Source organism: Xiphophorus maculatus, chromosome 5, assembly GCF_002775205.1.
Source record: "Xiphophorus maculatus strain JP 163 A chromosome 5, X_maculatus-5.0-male, whole genome shotgun sequence".
Classification (NCBI taxonomy): Eukaryota; Metazoa; Chordata; class Actinopteri; order Cyprinodontiformes; family Poeciliidae; genus Xiphophorus; species Xiphophorus maculatus.
Window position 1 is genome coordinate 25,880,469 of NC_036447.1, and position 20,577 is coordinate 25,901,045.

The 20,577-nt window shown below is 40.1% G+C and overlaps 1 protein-coding gene across 18 annotated transcripts in view; it reads left to right on the plus strand.

The window, feature by feature from the left end:
- The window catches only part of cacna1a (calcium voltage-gated channel subunit alpha1 A), a 133,198-nt gene that overhangs the window by 58,378 nt on the left and 54,243 nt on the right, over positions 1 to 20,577 (plus strand). For 13 of the 18 annotated variants that reach the window (XM_023333826.1, XM_023333825.1, XM_023333833.1 and 10 more), the window contains 20 exons: positions 342 to 445; positions 578 to 693; positions 781 to 825; positions 1,186 to 1,278; positions 2,226 to 2,423; positions 3,050 to 3,162; positions 4,713 to 4,825; positions 5,659 to 5,790; positions 5,880 to 5,952; positions 6,405 to 6,525; positions 6,808 to 6,875; positions 7,193 to 7,299; positions 9,175 to 9,328; positions 11,296 to 11,903; positions 12,660 to 12,991; positions 14,404 to 14,536; positions 14,696 to 14,825; positions 15,686 to 15,745; positions 16,331 to 16,437; positions 17,348 to 17,350. In XM_023333826.1, coding sequence (XP_023189594.1) covers positions 342 to 445; positions 578 to 693; positions 781 to 825; positions 1,186 to 1,278; positions 2,226 to 2,423; positions 3,050 to 3,162; positions 4,713 to 4,825; positions 5,659 to 5,790; positions 5,880 to 5,952; positions 6,405 to 6,525; positions 6,808 to 6,875; positions 7,193 to 7,299; positions 9,175 to 9,328; positions 11,296 to 11,903; positions 12,660 to 12,991; positions 14,404 to 14,536; positions 14,696 to 14,825; positions 15,686 to 15,745; positions 16,331 to 16,437; positions 17,348 to 17,350 — 2,810 coding nt within the window. The remainder of the gene's footprint in view (positions 1 to 341; positions 446 to 577; positions 694 to 780; positions 826 to 1,185; positions 1,279 to 2,225; positions 2,424 to 3,049; positions 3,163 to 4,712; positions 4,826 to 5,658; positions 5,791 to 5,879; positions 5,953 to 6,404; positions 6,526 to 6,807; positions 6,876 to 7,192; positions 7,300 to 9,174; positions 9,329 to 11,295; positions 11,904 to 12,659; positions 12,992 to 14,403; positions 14,537 to 14,695; positions 14,826 to 15,685; positions 15,746 to 16,330; positions 16,438 to 17,347; positions 17,351 to 20,577) is intronic. The other 5 variants (XM_023333829.1, XM_023333831.1, XM_023333842.1 and 2 more) reach the window with 1 other exon arrangement.

A 20,577-nucleotide genomic window follows, 5' to 3' on the forward strand; every position in this document is an offset into this window, starting at 1 on the left:
CTCAACTTCCCAAGTAAACGCAACATATGATTGTTAATAAGCTCCCAGTTTAATATGCTTAATAGTGTCTTTCTCCTGTATTTAGCTTTTAACGTCTTCCAGCTCCAATTTGTTCCTTGTTGTAACCGCAGGATGAGTAAAGGGAGAATGTGTGGTTGATAGGAGCGGAGCAGAGCGGGGCCACATGCATTTAAACCTCATACTTCTCATGTCAAACCAAAGAAAGCCACTGGAATTTTTGTTCCAGAAGAAAGCTTTGAGATTACACATCAAGTTTCATGCCCCATGTGGAACCTGAAATCACACGTTGCTGAATCCTTCGTGTGACTTTTCTCTTGCAGAGCAACGACGTGGAGGGCAGCATGTGGAACTGGATGTACTACATCCCCCTCATCATCATCGGCTCCTTCTTCATGCTCAACCTGGTGCTGGGCGTGCTTTCAGGGTATGGCCTGAACTCTTTCCGCCTGTAGCTCCGCAAACAGCTTCCACGTTTCCCTTCCGCGTTGCTCCTGTGCACTTTGTGATGTCACAACGAGTGGAGCAAGAAAGAACGTGACGTAAAATGTTTCCACAGCGAATTTGCCAAAGAGAGGGAACGGGTGGAGAACAGGAGCGAGTTCCTCAAGCTGAGGCGGCAGCAGCAGATCGAGCGAGAGCTCAACGGATACCTGGAGTGGATCTGCAAAGCGGGTCAGTTCATGCTGATGGACACATTTCATTCCGATACGCACGGCTCCGGCTGCTGCATTTACATCTACTACTCGTTCATTTTTACAGAGGAGGTGATTCTGGCTGAGGAAGACGGCACGGGGAACTTTGATGGTAACTGATTGTCTTTTTTTTTTTTTCTTTGCGTCTTTTTGCGAGTTCCACCTCCAGAGTTTTGTGAGATTATAGCAATTTAGAATAAGAGAACTTGGTGACCACGGCATCAAAATGTGTCCCAGAAACACAACAGATTTCTTTGTACTACTTCTGATGTGTAACTTTTCATTTAAAGTCTCCAAGAGATGGCATCTGAATAAATGTACTGTGCTATTGGATTTCTGACTAGTATTTTAAATGTGGAAACAAGTGAATAAATGTAGCGTGTGTACGTCAACAAGCGAGAAGACGCGAGAGACTGACATTTCAGAAAATAGTGGGATGAATAACCAATCTTCATTTCCTGTGTCTCCCTAGGTTCGAGACGAAGGCCAACCATCAAAACCAGAAATAACAAAACAGAGCTGTTGAATCAGGAGGAAGGAGAGGACAACATAGGAGATGCAGTAGGTAAGGAAAATGAAAAAATGGTAATACACATTTCATAACTTGGTTATTAATCATTTTAGTAGCGATGTTTTAACAGAATTTAAAAAGACGGGGGAAAGAAGCGTTTGTAAAAGTTTAAAGTTGTTTTTTTTTTTTTGGTTATCTTTTGTGAATGGTGCACTTGATATTTCATCAACTGTGGATGATGAAGTTTGTGGGTTGCCCTATTTATAAATGCCACAGTTTCAAAGTAAAAACACAATTAAGAAGCTACGTATTTTGCTTCAAGCTAAAGTAAATATTTAACTCCAGAGTAAATATTTAGCTATCAAGCTAAATAAAGAGCTTCGAGCTAAATATTTGACCTCAAACTAAATATGTAGTTGAAAACTAAACATTTGGTTTGCTAGCAAGGTAAATATTTATCCTCAACATAAATATTTAGTGTGTGACTAAATATATTTACCTCTAATCTAAATATTTAGTTCAGTGCTTCTCTTTATATTTAGCATGAGCTAGCTTAGTTTAGCTAGGTTAGCTAGCTTAGTATGGAGCTCAATCTTTAGTTAATTAACAAGCTAAATACTTAGCTTGAGGCCAAAATATTTAACTTGCTAGCTAAATATTTAGTCTGTTTTACTTTATTTATAGCTAAATATTTAGTTTGAAACTTAATATATAGTTTGTAAGCTATATATAGAACAGCATAGTTAAATATTTAGCTTTAAACTGTGACATTTATAGTTTAAAGCTAATATATAAATGTTTAACTTTAAACTTCTTTAATGTGAATGAATAGTATTCATTCACATTCATTCATGGTGAAATGTTATTAATGTCACCATGACTAAATAACACCATGACCGAAGCTTGATGACACGCTCCACGACCCAAGTTATTGCTGTCAGTTTGTTGACTGTGTGACTTTCCAAACGCCGGCCCCTCTGAGTTGCCCTTCTTGCCCGTAGGATTTGCTCGCTCCAGCATAAAGAGCGGTAAGGACGGGACGAATTACAGTAAAAAAGAGCGACGGATGCGATTCTTCATCCGGAAGATGGTGAAGACGCAGGCCTTCTACTGGACAGTGCTCTGCCTGGTGGGCCTCAACACCATCTGTGTGGCCGTGGTGCATTACAACCAGCCAGAGCTTCTTTCCGACTTTCTCTGTGGGTACACGCACACTCGGCTCTGGCTAACTTTTCGTCAGCTGTCACACTTTGGTCACAAAGCACACAACTGCTTTTCTAATCAGTGCAACATTCAGCGGTGATTCAGTTTTTAACGTGTGGTTTGAGATACTTTTCACTTTCATTGTGCTTTTGTAGATTTTTCTTACTTTTTGCTTACATCGTTTGCCTGATCTGGTTAAATAATCCAGATTATTTACTGTGTAGTTGCGCTACGGTTTTGTTGGTACTGACATGCGAGACGCATTCAGCAGAATCCCCTTGTTGTCTCTGGCTGCTATCCAACACCATTAGCATATGAAGCTGGAGTTCCTCGTGGAGTCCATTTATCACTACGCTGTCATATACTCTTCCACTCACGCCACTATTGACTTCTACTCCTATTAGTCTTTGTCAAATACTCATGCACGCTCCTTTCTGACTGTATTCGGCCTCACCTCTGCTTTTATTTGCACTTTCTCTCCGTTTTTCTTACATTTGTCTCTGTCTGCTGCTACTTCCACTCCCTGTTCAACTTTTATTCCCTCCTTTTTCTACATTTGTTTCCCTTTCCTCTACAAACATCGCACCTTCCTCACTTTTCCTGTTCTTCTCCCCTCCTCCAGTCTATGCAGAGTTCATCTTCCTCGGTTTGTTCATGTCTGAAATGCTGATCAAAATGTACGGTCTGGGCATCCAGCCCTACTTCCACTCCTCATTTAACTGCTTCGACTGTGTGGTGAGTGCCCCGACGTGCACACAAACCTGCACACACACATTCGCTTCATGTAACGGCTCATATTTTTTTGAATGGATCAGGTTTAAGTTTGTTCATATTTAGCTCCAAACGGTGCTTCAAAACATGTCACCAGTGTAGCCTATTTTACCCGTCTTGCTTGTGAGTTTTGTTTTTAAAATTCCAGGCTCTTTCAAGGAAAATGAACACATCCACTCTAAGGTGGCATACATTCGACACAACAGCGACTTAAATCTCACAGCAACGAATCAAGAATGAGATTTCTTTATCTCATTCTATTCTGTGCAGATGCTCTGTCTGCGCCGTTTAAGATTCACTCACCACCGAATGAGAGATGCTTGAACTGAAAAAGCGAGACCCGACTTTCAGATCATTTCAGCTCACAAATGTTTGACCGCTTGTAGGGCATTGAAGGTTTATTGCTAGATGGTGAGTTGATCCTTAAATGTGGGATAAAAATCAAACCTCAAAGCAACAGTAATGTGTCCTGTCTGGTTTTATTTGTCACTTATACACTTAAGGATCAATTCACCCTACTTCTAGTTAATTCAGGTAATGAATGTTTTGTCACTTGAACATTTATTAACTTAACAAAGTAATACATTGCGTTTAATTTAATTTAATTTTGTATTTATACATGAACTGACCCTACTTTCTGAGTTTTTTAACTAATATGTTGCCACTTAGAGCGGTGAATTTTTATCAGTTAATCTTTACTATACAAATAAATAAAACAGTACATAAATGTCGCTGTGAAAGTAACATAAATTGTTTTACTTACTTTTTTTCCATGCTTAAGGATCAAGTTGCTGTACTTTTCAATTAAATTGCCTAAGAAATATTTTACCATTTACTGTATATTCCACTTATCCCGACAACTCAGAAACTTCAAAGACTTTACGAGATCGGCCACATTTTCTCACACTTAGTAACTTGATACATCAACATGCATGGCAAGACAGGAAGTAGTGTTCTAGCTGGTTAAACGTTTCGGCGTCCTTCGTTCTCTTCCTCTAAATGATACGGGAACAAATATTGCAGCAAAGAAGACACGGAGGATTGCCAACTAGTAATTTACTAAATACTCCTCATTTATTGCAGTTAGAAACTATGCAAGAAAATAACAATAAATTAATATTTGATTGTTTCTAAGCAGCTATTTTTAAGCACATCTAAAACTAAGAAATTAAGTTGGTAGATTTTGATCGAATTCAACTAAAGCACATTTTTTTCAGTTACCTGGTTGGTGGGTTTGCTTTGAGATTATAAAGTATTTATTAAGTGTGTACACTGTTGTTCTCTAGTTGTTTTCCTGAAGTTGTATTTCTAGTGCATTTAAAACACCCATGGCCACTTGGAAAAGTGCAGCAAACAGAGACGTTTGAGTCTGCACATCTGAAACGCTCCGGATTTATTTGCGCTTTAGACGAGTAGAGACGATTTGCACTTCAGCTCAATTACATTCCCAAAATAACCAAAGTGGAGATGTATTGTTTGTGTTTTTCTGTGTGTGTGGGTGTGCGTGTTTCCAGGTCATTGTTGGTAGCATCTTTGAGGTTGTGTGGGCCACCATAAAACCAGGCACATCATTTGGAATCAGCGTGTTGCGAGCTCTCAGGCTGTTGCGTATCTTCAAAGTAACCAAGTAAGTAAAGTAAAAATCCTTAGTTATTTAGATTTCACTTTAATTCTTTTGTCAGTTCAACACTTGTCAAATTCTTCTCATATACAAGCAACCTGAGACAGACGCCTGAAATCTTAACGGCGGTATCAGGAAGCTTAATAGATCTGATCTGTTCTTCTCTTCGTAGATTGTTGCCGTAACGTTAGTAGCGTTTTGAAATTAGAGATCCAAAATCTCCTAATCCAAAGGCAGTAAATCTCGAACGGACGTGAGCAGATGCTGTTCCGGTTTTATGAAGGTGGACAGACCTTGAATTTACTCTCTCTGGAACTTTAACTGTTATCGCCCTAAGGTAAAGGTCACGGGAAGATTGAAGTCCTGAAATCCAAATGATGCCATATCAGGGTCTCACAGGGACAGTAAGAACAGAGGACAAAGGAAGACTAAATATATTCTAAGTATCAGAAATAAAACACGTTTGACTTAGGACATGGTAAAGCTAAAAAACAGAGAGGGCAAAGAAAAAAAGAGAACGCAGGTTGAAAAGGTAGGTCACAGAAACTTCTGGAGAGGTAATGCGATTAAGCCCAAAATATAATGGGAATATGTTTATAAGCCAGAGTGTTCCTTTAACGGAGCTTCTTTCTTTCTTGCAAAAATTGTGCATAAATTGCACAATTTGTTTAACCACAGAAAAAAACATCCTGTTTAGACTGTTATCTTCATGCGTTTCGATTTCTTCTTCTATTTTTATTGACAAATTTTTTATTTTCTCTCTACAACTCCTTAGCATCTCTACTTCCTCAACACTAAATTACCTGCACCGCTCTGACCTTCCTCTTCCTCTTCCTCAGGTACTGGGCGCCACTGAGGAACCTGGTGGTTTCGCTGTTAAACTCCATGAAGTCCATTGTCAGCTTGCTCTTCCTCCTCTTCCTCTTCATCGTGGTCTTTGCTTTGTTGGGGATGCAGCTCTTCGGAGGACTGTCAGTATCGGTGCAAACTTTACATCTTCTTCTGTTTTGGGAGTTGTTATTACTGCTGGATTCGGAATTACTTCTTACTTTCCTCTCAGATTCAACTTTGAAGAAGGAACTCCGCCTACCAATTTTGATACATTTGCAGCAGCAATCATGACGGTGTTTCAGGTAAGAAAAAGCAAGTTATGACGTCCTTTTATTACATATAGTAAGAAACGTGTATGAATCAGTCGGAGATCAACTTAAAAGATTTCAAAGTAAAGAAAATACAACGCATGCCTACGTAGAGTTATTTTTGTCTAGAGCGTCTCTGTAACATTAACAAAGTCTTCCAAAGGTACCCATAACCCCTAAAATTAACATTTTGTTATGCAACAGCCACACAGTTTAATGCATTTTGTTAAGATTTTACATAAAAATAGTAAACTATTTACTTTCCAGCAGCATGACGACTTTAAAACGTACAGCTGGAGCTACAATGGAATGGCTCAACTCAAAATCACACAAACAAAACTCTGTCTCGGTCAGCCTATGTGCAGATTAGTTTTCTTTGTTTTTTTTTTTAATTTTATTTTTATGTTATTGATGAAATGAAGTTTCCTCTCCTCCTTTCTCTTTAGATCCTGACAGGAGAGGACTGGAACATGGTGATGTACGACGGCATTGAGTCGCAGGGAGGAGTAAAGGACAAAGGAATGGTCTTCTCCATCTTCTTCATCGTCCTCACACTCTTTGGCAACTGTATCCTGCCCTCATATGCTAGCTATGTTTATTTAATTAAAAATGTGTCAGTCAACTTGTCATTTATACAGTCTAAAAATAAATCAATTTAATATTTTGAGAATTTTACTCATATGTACATATAGTGTGTTCTGCTTTTAAACTTCATTTTGATTTTGGTTTGGTTTAGCAACCACAGGACTCCTTTGGTGGAACCTAATTTTATTTATATATATATATAAATTAGTTTAATCCCTAGCTTTTTGAAAAGCAGCATCAATATTTCCCTAACTCCCACCACAGACACGCTGCTGAACGTGTTCTTGGCTATCGCTGTTGACAATCTGGCCAATGCCCAGGAACTGACTAAGGTACAGAATCCCTCATATAAACTGTTATTTTGGATTTATTGAGTTAATTTTTTCCAGCTTTGCAAATAATTTCTTCACATCGTAGATCACATATTTATGCCAATGTGACAAACCTACTCAGAATTACCAAAACATATTATCTTCTGACTCGTTTTGGTTTCATTTGTTAATTTTTGAACAATCTTTCTCAGTGTGTGATCACATTTAATAATTTCAAATGTATTTCTTCAAGTTCATGTGTTCTGTTGTGTCATGTATATTTGTGTCTTGCTCATTGGAACAAAGTTTTGAAATTTGAACCAATATTTCTCTGATAGGACGAAGAAGAGCAGGAGGAGGCAGCCAATCAAAAGACGGCACTGCAGAAGGCTAAGGAGGTGGCAGAGGTCAGCCCGCTGTCTGCTGCCAACCTGTCGATTGCTGCGTGAGTACAATTAATCACACAGATACAGTATGTGTAAAGGTTTTTGTAAAATGCAGTGGCTAGGCAGGTGCATCCAAGTAATTTAGAATAATATTGACATTTAATTTATTTCAGTAATTCAATTGAAAAAACTGAAGCTATTAATGACACACAATCAGCATTCATATGAGTATCAGCTGATATTAGTGGGGTTTTTTGTTTATTTTTAACATATCAGTATCAGTTTGACTTTCATCTTATTGACTTTCATCTTTTTGTCGTTTTTGTTTCTGGAGGGGCAGAGGGCTGGCCATGTGGTGTTTGTTTGGTCTGCGATAACTATTCATTGCATGACGATGCTGCTAAGATAAGGAAATAAATATAATACCAGTCAACATCGGTTATCGGCCACAACAGCAATGTCAATATTGGATATCGGTATTGGCCCAAACTTCCATATCGGTCCATCCCTGCTCTTCAGCATTTACTTCTGTTCATTTACAGACCCATTTGATAAGGTAGAATATTATTGAGAAGCTCATTTATTTCAGGAGCTTTATCGCTAAATGAAACACATTATTTAAATTAATTATACACACATGGATGTTTGAAAGCCTTTATTTCTGTTAATCATAATGAAAATTACATCAGACCAAAAAAAAAAACACTCTTTAAAAACAGAAATTCCTGCTTCCACTTGCTGAGAAGCTGTTTTTTTTTTTTTTTCATTTCTTCAGCAGAAGTTTCCACCTGCACACTTTACCAAAGAAATACCAGTAGCAGGTTTATTGACCTGTGATTGATTGCAGAACTGATCCAAATAGAGAATGTAGGAGATATTTTCAAGAAAATTTGAAACACCAGCTCCAACAATCCAGGTTGATCCCTTTACATGTAAACAACACAAGTACTGAGTGCATGTACTGTGTAGTTTGGGCATGATGGCATTTTCTTTTTAAATAAAAATATTTTTTAATTGATCTTGGTTATTATTCATATTTTGCAAGAAACTGAATTTAGGGCTTTTATCACCGAGTCCACATTTTTACAAGCATGGCCTTATAAAATCCTAAGATTTTTATATGAATAAATTCCTTCACATTCGCAAAGCTAAGGTCCCTTTTGTTACTCTTTTGCTAAAATAGGATGCACATGCACAGGAAAGACATAAACCACGTGAACCGCTTGTCCTTTGCAGCTGCCTCTCATCATTAGTGATTGGCAGCAGGCATTCACAAACACACAGCACACTCCCTCACGCGCAAAGTGACACGCCGTCCTATAAAATATGATGAGGCAATTGTTCGCGGAGTGAAAAGAACAGATTCAGGGCTTTGTGGCGTATAGAAAAGCGAGAGGCGGACAGTCTAAACTCTGTTCCCTGCAGAAGAGAAACGCTGACATCAAAACGGAGCTCAAACAAACCTGCCGCCTCCTTCAAAGTCACTTTGGAGACTCTTCAGGCCCTGTAGTTAGTTAGCCGAGGCTTTGACTGCAAGATTTCAAGCAGCTTGCTACTTAAACATTAACAATCTGCTGCTGTGGAAAGATTAACACATTTTTACCTTGGGAAATTAGTTTTATATTGAGAATTAAGGTCACATTTTCTACAGTACCTTTCGCATGCGGCATATTTCTACTGTGATTCTTCAAACCTCTGAGATTTCCAGTACATTTTCATCCATTTATTGCGCAGGTTCTGTGCAGCATGCGAGCACGTCACGTTCAATCTTACCGCGCTTCACACCCTTATTCATTACAACACTCATCTTCTAATTCAGATTTACCATCCCCCTGGATGTCTTCTGTCTCAAATTTCTTGTGACTTTTGTTTTCCTCCTAAATTCCCCCGGAACATTTTTTTTTTGTTTACTTCATCCCAATCTCTGACAACAGGAAGGAGCAGCAGAAGAACCACACCAAGCCCAATAAGTCTGTGTGGGAACAGAGAACCAGCGAGATTCGGCGGCAGAACTTGATGACGAGTCGTGAGGCTCTCTACAATGAACTGGAACAGGATGACTGGAAGGTGGGAGAAGAAGGAGAGGAGGCAAGTACCCCCCCCCCCCCCCCCCCCCCCCACCCACACACACACACCCGTTTTCTCCCACCAGTTGCAACTTTTGTTGATTTAAAGTTAAATTTTGAGTTTATTTTAACAACTTATCTTGGAATGTTTGGTTCTGACCTGGTTTTTAGCCACCGTTCATTCTAGGTCATGCTGGCTCCACAGATGTTTTAATTCCAGGGTGTAATATAACTTTAAGCTTGTGAAAAATCGCTGCCATTGCGCTGCTATATGGGACGACCTGAAGCTGCATTTTTAAAGTGGGCCACGCCGAGGAAGCCCGAGAGCCGCACTCAAACGTGGCAGGCTACTCAAAATTGGAGCGGGTCAGAAATGAATCCGAGGCAAGACGATCAGCTGGACATGGCTCAGCAAACTGAATGAAAACATGACAGTTTAAATTTAAACTGTTTACGTGGAATATAAAAACGCTGCTCTGTTTGCTGAAGTGTGCATCTCTGCTGTACAGTCGGTACAGAAAATATTCAGACCCCTTTAAATTTTTCACTCTTACATTTCTGTTTTTTTTCCTGTCAAGATGGGAAGTTGCGTGTACGTTCATGAGCAATAATATGAACTTTTCTTATTTTAGCAAATGGCTTCAATGAAACAAAGAGTGAAAAATTTAAAGGGGTCTGAATACTTTCCGTACCCACTGTATATTCTAGAAGTGTTACGCAGTCTTTAAAGGCCTAGTGTGAAGGATGTAATGGTAATTTTAACAAACTTTTCAAAGCCTTACAAATTATCGAAAGCACACTGTGTTGTCTTGTGTTGGCTATACCAATAACACATTAGTCCAATAAGTTGATCAATAGATAAGCCAAAAGGTTACACACTGATTGTTTGAGTAAGACTTTTCTTAATGCACAGTTAATGACAAAAGAAGTTAAGTACCTGCGCGAATGCTTTGAGCTGGATGTAATTTTGCACAGTGGCAGACCAATAAAAACAATCAGTTTCCAAGGACTTGACTTGGACACCAGATGGCACAAATGGTGGCATCATTAGTCAAGCTGAAGTGATACAAGCTGAATATTCAAGTCAGTCAAAAACAGCAAGTTACGGTTTTCAGTCCCAATGGTTGTCTTGCAGACTCATTAGACACCTTTATCACTTACTGTAGCTTAAAATCTGTTCCGCTCTGGGTTTGCATGAGGCTGTTTGACATTCAGTTAACCTAGGAGGGAAGAAGTCACCCACATGATGTGAAGATTCTGGTGACCCATGACAGAATGCACAAAGGGAAAACGGTTGCATTACAAAACCCTATCAAATCTAGCTACACGTATCTCAGTCTTTTGTAACACCCGCTGCCATCTTTCACCGTGTCTCAATGACCGCCGTCCGCCATACTTCAGGTTCATAGATGGAAATTTAAAGGCTATCATTCACACAAGAGCAGAGACAGAGCATTTGGAGGGTATGCTCTACATATGTGGTGGCACCGCCGGGAGAGGACCGGTGCTGCTAATGATGAAGAGAGCCACACTGGTCGTACTCATGGGGTTGTTGGCCGTCACAAGGTGTGACTTCAAGGTTCCTCTGATGGTTAGTTGGGGTACACAAACAGTAGAGTGTGTTATTGTGACTCCTGCAACAAGTTAAAATCTTTCTATGATCAGATGATTCGCCCAATCTTTCCTCAGTCCAGCATGTGTTGGATCAGCTCAGATATCATCTTCGACCCAGTGCTATTGCGCTAGATCTCAAAGGTCAATTGATATCTCGTGCAATATATCTCAGTTGTACTAGTAGTACTTGTAAGATGACTTGCTTGTTATTCATTGATTTGATATTGTTGTCATTGCCATCCAGTCACATGACTTGTTCAGTTTTATTTAATTTCCACCACTGACTCAAACATCTGAAATGTGTTTTTCAAAACTAGATATGCTTTTAGCATTATGAATGTTTCAAAAACCTCTCTACTCTTTAACCCCACTCAGGTGTCATTCCCACGGAAAGCACGTGGCGATGTGAAAACGCACCTGGACAGACCATTGGTGGTAAACCCGCAGGACAATTGCAACAACAACACCAACAAGACCCCACCCGGCGAGCTGCCGCTAGATCAGCAGTATCGTCGGCAGGATGTTGACCACCGCCGCCGCGCTGCTCACCACTGCCACTACCACCGCCATCACCACCAGAAATCCACCAACTCAGACGGCGTGGATGCAACCCAGCTGATGGAAACCAACATGGGGCACAGTTTCAGCTGCACGTCTCTGGGTAACGTCGAAGGAAACGTGGAGCGCCACGGGGATGAAGAGAAGCACAGCCACCAGAGTCATCGGGGCCATCGGCACAGGAACAGAGAGTGCAGGGAGGCTCGTAGCGTTTCTCCCCGTCACGGCAAAGGCGCAGACGGCAACGGTGAGGCGAGGAGGTGCAGGCAGCACCGCAGGGCAGCCAGGGAGGCGGATGAGGGCAGAAGACATCAATGCAGGGCAACAGAGGGAGACGGAGAGAAAAGCGAGGAAGAGGGTGGACAGAAGGCAAGACGACATCGGCACTGCAACCAGGAACGATGCAGAGGACATCGTGTCAGAAAGTAAGGAAATGGAAGGATCTATTTTTCATGCAGGAGTCTGGAGGTACAACGCAATTGGCAATATAACTTGATTTTGTCAAAGTGAGAGACATGTCAAATTCAGTCCTGATTTAAAACATCTGAATCTATTAATTAGTTACTTACTTCTGCAGAACCTCATGACATTGCCAGAAACATCTAACATATTCAAGGCTCTGGTCCTTAAGGACTGGTAAAGGACCACTATGGTTTTATTAAAACTCTTAGGCCTTGTAATTTTTAGATACTTAAAAAAATGATGACAAAATGTTACCTTTATCACATGTTAATCTTATCTCTTCAAAGAGAACCTATTGTTCAAAATTCACTTTTTGCATGTTTTTGTTCTTCCGTTTGGGTCTCAAATGCCTCCAAAAGCAGCCCAAGATTTGAAAAAAGAAACACAACAATTTTTGATAACAAGTTAATGCCATTTCAAAAACCTAGCCCGTCACCTAGCAACCCAACATGCTCCGGCACATTTGGGCAGCTGGTTTTACTGCTGCATGAGCTGTACAATGGAACACAAGTGTTTTGTTGTTGACTTACCATCCAGAAGCCACTTGCTGCATTCGTGTTGGTTCTGCAGAAGGAGCCACTTCTGCTTTTCAAACATGTATGGTTGTATTTGTATAGCCCATTGACCTATCTTAACTTGTTCAACAATGAATAATAAGTTACCTTTAATGATTCTATTTTCTTCTCATTTTTGCTCTATTCGCGTGTCTTTCTGTGCAGTGCCTATTCCTTTGCCCATGTCAGGGAGCATCACAGCACCTGCCCCAGCCTCTCAACTACACGGCCCATACAGCAGTACAACGAGGACCTCGACAACTTCCGCAACAACAGCAAGCTGGCCAGTGCCCAAGAGCACCCTTATGATCTCCCACCTGATCACCCAGACCATCCGGACCATCTCAACAACCTGCTGAACTGCCATGATGCCGACACCCACACCCTGCTTCACAGCATGGACAGCCTGATCTTGACCAGCATGGCAAAGCCCGACTACACATCGATAGACATGCCCCCTGTGTACCCGTACCCCTCGACCAACGCAATCTTGCAAGGTAATCGTCATGGGCGTGCAGCTAGGTGCAGTAGAGATGAAAATAAAAACGTATTTTAAGCTTGAAACCCTGTTGTTTTTATGTTTAAGACTCTTATTGTAAAGTAAGGAGGGAAGTAGCTCTTGAATTGCACAATGGCATTGATAGAGTTGGCTAGAAAAAGACTTTTTGTTGGACTGTCACACAAAACTCTATTACAAAATCCTTGAAGAGGCCGATACCGCTTTAAACTTGTTTTTCTGGCTGCATTATTGCATAATCAGTAGAAGAAAATAACGACGACTTATGTACAAATCATTTGGAAGTGTTGTGAGACACTTAGCAGTAAGCCGATAGAAACCAAAAAGTTAGCATGTGCATTGGAGCTACTTAAAGGACTTAAAAAGAAAAAAAAACAAGCCCCATAAAATAAAATAAAAAAAACTAAAAATGAAATATAAAAACCAAGAGTGAAATATTCTACATTTGTCACAGATTCTTTAGTGCATTTTTGCACAAAAAAAAAGATTTTAAATCTGTGAATTTTTTTTTGCATTTTTGTGATTTTAAAGAATAGCAGATTCTTTAAAATCTGTGATTCTTATGTGATTTGTGAGACCTATAAGACAACCAAAAAAAAGGGAAATTCTTAGATTTCCCCCAAAAAATTCTAACTTTCCTGTTTTGCCTCTTAACCTCTTAACTGTCACCCTCAAATCGCTTACATGTTAGTCATGGGTCCATGACATTTAAGGCATTTGTAAATTCAGTATTATGAATTCTTCAGTCTTGTGAGTTAAATTTAGTATCACACCCCAACATGCAAAAACCTATTTATGACATTTAGTAAAATATCATTACTACAGTGCTGCTTGTTGCAATTTAACAATAACATTTACTAATTTAAGTTGCCATTTGTTTTATTTCGAGGATTTTGGGGACATGGTAACTGAAAAATAAGGGCTGTATAACCAAGACATGTTTTCAGTCAATAAAAGTAAGTTTATTCTTTTACTTTATAAATGTGCTTTTGAGGACTTTCATGTTGTGACTCAGACAGCATTAGATCAGATTTGTTTTCAATAACTGGTTATCGATGACCAGCTCTTGGGCCTTCCATTGCTACAAGTTTGTTTTTTCCAATTTTCTACAAACCCGCTGCATAGAAAGTTTTTCTACTCTTATTAATAACTTCACAGAAGATCACATCAAAGAATCTGAACAAACCTTACAGATAACAGGTACTCGTGGTTATACAGGCAAGTCAAACTTCAGACAATTCACCAATCCAGATTGGAAACACTGTTATTCACCCTCATGTACTTCTGTTCCTTAAATCAATGCTGGTGTTGCATGCATTATGAGAGTCCGACCCCCTTCTGTCAGCCTGTCACTTATTTACCCCCTCTGCTTACCTTTGTCTCTGTGCTCAGTGAACAAGAACGCCAACACTGACCAGAAGAAGAGCGAGGAGAAGAAGGAGGAGGAGGACGAGGGTGAAGACGAAGACAACGCTAAGCGCATGCCTCCCTATAGTTCCTGCTTCATAATGTCTACCACCAATCCGTGAGTAGCTTTCTGCTAAATTTGAGTCAAAATTGCAATGTTGTGTTATGCAGCGTTCGGCATTGAAATGCCCTTTTGGTATAGATTTTTAAAAAAAGGAAAGTGTTTCGCAAACCCATTTTGCGCCAACACGTGCACGCATTTATGTGTTTGCATCAGGTTTCGAAAGTGCTGTCACTACATCCTGACTCTGAAGTATTTTGAGTTCAGCATCCTGTCCGTCATTGCTATGAGCAGCATCGCCCTTGCAGCAGAGGACCCCGTCAAGCCCGACTCGCCACGAAACAACGTGAGGCATTCATGTGTTCGTGTCCACGTCGTTTTGTCGATAAAACACCAAAAGTAAAAAGTCTTCCAAAGTCCAACATTTATTTGCTTACTTAAAAGATGTCAGCCTTTCTAATTTTGTTGTTACAACCTGAATTTTTAACATGTCAAAATATTTGGTAGTTTATTAATATAGCATATTTCAGCAACTAGGCAGTTCAAAGTGCTCTACATCATAAAACCACAAAAACAAAACATCACAAAAACAACACAGTCAGTCACCAATTGAGAAACCAGTGACAAACATTACATTTTGTCAAGTCCCATCATCAAAATCATCAAATATGTTGGTCAATGTTCCATTTATTATGGTCCAAAAGCAACTTTAACCAGGCGTGGTTTTAGCCTTGATGTAAAGGAACTCAGTGTTTCAGCTGTTTTCTGGACGTTTGTTCCAGATTTGTGGTGCAGAAAATAGAAACTAATCTGTTAAAGCTAACTAGCACCTCCTCAAACTGCTCAGTACGGAAACTTCCCAGTGTTGAGCTTATAGATGACTGTTTTTCTATCGTATGTTTGGTTAAAATAATAAAAAGACAAGTTAAATCGGTGTTGTAGGTTACACTTATATATATATATATATATATATATATATATATATATATATATATATATATATACCTATTTTTTAAGCTAGGTGCGCAGCTGCTGTAAAGAAAGAAAAAACTGATACAAGAAACAAAAAGTTCTTGATCAAGAGTTTTCATTGACATGAGCTGTAGGATTAGTAGGATTAGACTCACCAACGTTTTTGATCTAATCCTTCCTTTTCCCTTTTTCAAATTTGATAATTGTGTCTCGTGGTCTTGTGTTGCTCTGCAGGTGCTGCGTTATTTTGACTACGTTTTCACAGGAGTCTTCACATTTGAAATGTTGATCAAGGTAACAAAGTATCACCGAGAGATTGTGGGTGTTCTATGTCTGTAATAAGTACATGCATATATATTTTAACTTTTAAATGTGGAGTGAAGTGTGTGGGTGTGCGCGTGTGTGTGTGTGTAAGTTTGTATCTGAAATCTACATGAAAGGGTTCCTACACTGTGTTTAAAAATTTGGAAAAGTATGAAATTTTCTTTCACACTTTCCCATGTTGCGATGAGCATGGAGAAAACATTTGTGTTTTCAGATTTTACTGTCAATACTTGTTCTAAAACATTTAGAGATTTTTTTCTTTTTTTTTATCCTCAAACAAGTATAGACGTAATCTAACTGAATATTTCTTTCCAAATTTAAGCATCATTTCTATTTCTTTAATTGTTCATTCGTAGTTAAAATATCTCTAATTAGGGCCGATCAAACTGAAAATCAGTCCTCTCCAACCACCAGAGGAGTTTTTTCAGCATCTCTTCTATATTCCAAAAAATTGAGTAGAAAGAAGTCTGGCGTGATAAAGCGAGGAATGTGTAGGAACCCTAGCGTGTGCTTGTCTGTGTTTGTGTTGTTCTGAACACTCTTCGTGTCTTCCAGATGGTCGTTCTCGGCTTGTTTCTCCACCAAGGGTCTTACTTTCGTGACTTGTGGAACATACTGGACTTTATAGTGGTTAGTGGTGCTCTGGTGGCCTTTGCCTTCACGTAAGTGCCCCACTTCACCACCCCTTCACTCTCCTCTTGATCACCTTCACCACACACACACACACGCGCATTTTACCATCCACAGAAAGGCCCAGGCTACACAGCCTTGTACGCTCAGTTACCCAGACAATCCTGATCTCTCTCCTCTCTCTCTCTGCTATTGTCTTTACCTGATATGTTTAAGAAATCTTCATCCTCTTCCTCTTTGCTATCTGCCTTTTCTTTCTTCCTCTCACTGTTGATTCTGTGTTATTTTAATTCTTTTTCTGTCTTTCTTTGTTCTCTTCTTCGGGTATTGTCTGCTCTATTCATCTCTGTCCTCGATGAACCCACCTTCTTTGACTGCGGTCACTTCTTCTTCTTCGTCATTGCGTAACGTAATTCATGTCCAGTTTCCATCTCAGTTTCCTCATCGGTCATCATTACATATTTCAATCAAGCGGTCTTTCTACGTATCATTCCCAGTTTCATCTGATGACACCCCGTCTCATCTTTAACTAAAACGTGGCCACGATACTTCTCATCTGAGTGTTGCAGCTCATTTCTACACTCCGAAACAGGAAATTGGCTCCTTGGAAGTTTGCTTTTTCTTGAGATTTGTTTTTGGGGCTCTAAGGAGCTTTCCTGACGTTTCAAAGAAAGTTTTAACTTCCACAAACGTCATCAGTCAAATATTCCCACTGCTGAGACGCAAATACGTTTCTGGAGTGTAGTGGCACCATCTCTAACTTCCTCTTTCCTCCCAACACATGGAAACCCTAACCCTACATCTGTCCCTCCACTGTTTTATAAACTATCACTCACCAATTGTTCCTTTTGAACAGTATTGCTCCCCTCATATTCCTTGCTCCTGTTCCCTTATTTTCCCCTATTTTTCAAATCATGCCGACCTGATATTTCCTCCAACCAGGCCGTGAGTCCTCCCTTCCTCTTTTCTTGCATCTAAATATCTAGTTCTGGTCCTACAGTCCCTTGTTCTACACCTCTTAGACCCTCCACAGCCTTTTTCCTTACTGATCACACACCTCCCTCCCCTCTCGCCAGCCTTATTCCTAACATACAGCAAGTAGAATACTGTCGAGTTGATCTGCGTGCTGAATTTTCCATCCTCAATAAAGTGTCGTCCTCTTCAACGTGTTTTTTGGGCATAAAACTTGGTGGCTTTGAAAAAATCCCAGTAAGTTGCGTTAGGTTTACATTGTCGAATTTATTCAAGAAAGCAATCTGTTTGTAAAAGTATTTCAGTTATGTAACTTATGCTTTATTTGGCGTGAAGTGGAAGTTAAGCTTTGTAAGTCATGCTCAGAATTTGACTAACCACTTTTGGTTTTACGCACACTTTTGTAAGAATCGCGTTACATTTATCTTCTTTAAAAAATTTTTTTAATTAATCAAAGCTAATTTGATTACAGAAAAAATATCTATTAATTTTGAAGAAAGAATTGTAGGGTAAAAAAATAAAATCTGACAGTATACCATGTGTGTACTTACACATGCAAATGTTTCCAATGATTCAAAGTCTGTTCTCTCATTTGCCTCAGTCACAGATAAATTTCTTTATATAAAAACTATGTCATAATACTCTGGTAAACTAACTATTTTCGGAAAGTATGGTGTGCTCTAGATTGGTCACATCAGTAGAAGATTAATTGTTAGCGAATTTTTAAATTCTATGTTTTTTGTGATTGATTGATAGATGTGAATAAATCCGTTGGTCAAAGACAGTTCATGTCTAATCGTCCCCAAGGTGAAGAATCAAGTTAAGATCGTGATCATTAAAGGTTTAGGTCAGGGTTGACGCTTCTGCTGTATGTTAGGAGCAGAACCCATGTCCCATGATTCCCCTGGACCACATCTCTCATCCTTATCCGATTCTCTCTTTTTTACAATCCTCCTTGTTTCAAACTCCATCGAACATTTATCTAAGCAACCAGCTGACAGAGAACCATTACGAGAACCACACGTCACGTCTATCCTAACCACACCACTACCTCCTCATCCCTCTGCGTTCTCCTTGCTGGAGGTCTCAGTCGTTCCGTCTGTGGGGGTGAGGGCATCCCAGACACCTTTAACCCTTTAAGTGCCCAGGCTATCCATTCGTCACACAGAGGAAAGCTGGCAGCAGGACATCAACTCGCCCTCTTACCCTTCCTTTTCTTTACCAGGACACATTCAAACCCGCACACACAAACACACACACTCTGATACCCAATTGCGACTCTAACGAACCTGGAGGCACAGGTATTTAACTCTCTTTCCTTTGCACGGCCTGGGAAAGTGCAGCTGGAGGGAGGGGAAAAGGCAAGCATGCTGGGGTAGGGTGTGGCGGGTGGAATGATTTGTTTTACTGAAACACCATAGATTTATGAAATAACTGCAGTGCTGTGAGAAAGTCTTATCACCCCTTTATTTCGTTTCACGTTTTGCTTCACAGAAGCCAGGCTTTCTTAGGGTGCCTTCACACCTGATAGTCCGGTAGATTCGGTTTGATCCGGGATCAAGATTGCAGCATTTGCTACATTTTCAGCTGGTGCGGTTCTCTTTCACACTGCTCTGCGTCAAACAATCCAAACCATTTGAAGAACCTGTTCACCCCTCCTTGCTTGTAGTAATGTTGCACCAAAAACCACTAGGAAGCAACACAAAAACCTCCAAAGGCGACACGAACTGTAAGAGAAAATGGAGTGGAGACAGATTTGAGCAGTTTTAGGATTTCCATGAGCCGTTTCTCCGACTAGCTTTAGACTCAAGCATTTGTTTTGGCTGTATTTACCCGGAATGCCCTGCACTAAAGTCCGCCTCCTCCTTTTGGAGCGGTCTCCCGTCCAACTTGGCAGTCACATGAGCATTTGAACCACCCCAAAGTGTACTTCAACGAAACAGAGGCTGAGGTTTTCAGGTGGATCAGAGGTCGCCTTTTTGGTCTGCATCAGAATTCGATTGCATACCTCCCCAAACTAACTGGACTTTCTACACAAACAAACTAGAGTTTGATTTAATTTCCCACTTTCTGGTCAATTTAATAGGGACTTTTTGATACTTCATACTGGATAAAAGTTTGAGTAATTGATAGAAAACAGGAAAACAACCAAACAGCTGAATTTGTAAGTATGTTAGGATAACAGTAGGCTATGGCAGTACACCGATAAGTCGGCCCAGATTTCCTTCATTTTGGGAGATCTGTGATCGGCCAATACTTACATGTGAAGCCGATTTTATCCACTGATCTTTTCTACCTCAGCAAAGGTTTAAAAATCAACCACAGTCTTTTTCTCTGCTGCGAGTGACGATTGACTGACAGACGAGTGACAATTGACTGCATGTTTGCAGTTAACAATAGTCACCCCACTGTTATCAACTCGGCAACTTTTTGCTATATTTGGCAACAATTCAAAGAACAAAAAAAAATCAGTATTGGCCAAAATCAGAATCGACAGGTCAGGCATTTTAAAGATCGGTAATCGGCCAGAAACCTGCAATTGGTGCACAAATAGCAGGCTTCTTTCAGCCAGCTGGCCAGAAGTGCCCAGCAGCAAATACTGGAATGGGTTGTATAAACTATTTACACCAGACAAAACATCCCATGTCAAGGACCACAAGAACAGTCTGATAAGCATATATTTCTGTAACAGTTTAAAATCTTGGTGAACCTGTTACAAATATTACACATAAGCTTTTATTTCATCTCAAATTTAGAAATCACAGGTTTCTAAAAATATCTGGAATCATTTAAATGAGGTAAGGCTTTGATATTTTAAAAAAAAAAAATTGCATCACAGTATGACTTGCTAATCTACACTGCCCCCTGGCTGATAGGTTTGTTATAGCAATCTGAAAATCACTCCACTTCTCCACCCTGCACCGCATGACTTCCTGTTGACAAATCAACGTCTCCTCCTTTCCGTTATCTGTTGCTTTCCTTCCCCCTCCCCTCTTTCTCTCACCTTCTTACTTGGCGTACTCTTCCTTTATGCCCTCACACCGTAGTCGCTCCCTCTAAGGACGCTAAGGCATCGCAACTACCCTCCCAGCTTCGCCTCTTCTTGCCTCCCATCATCTGCTTCGGCGCTACACCTAAACACAGCGCTGCTCACACAGCGCACAAACACCTGCAGTTTCGCTCTGAAGCATGATGTTTTT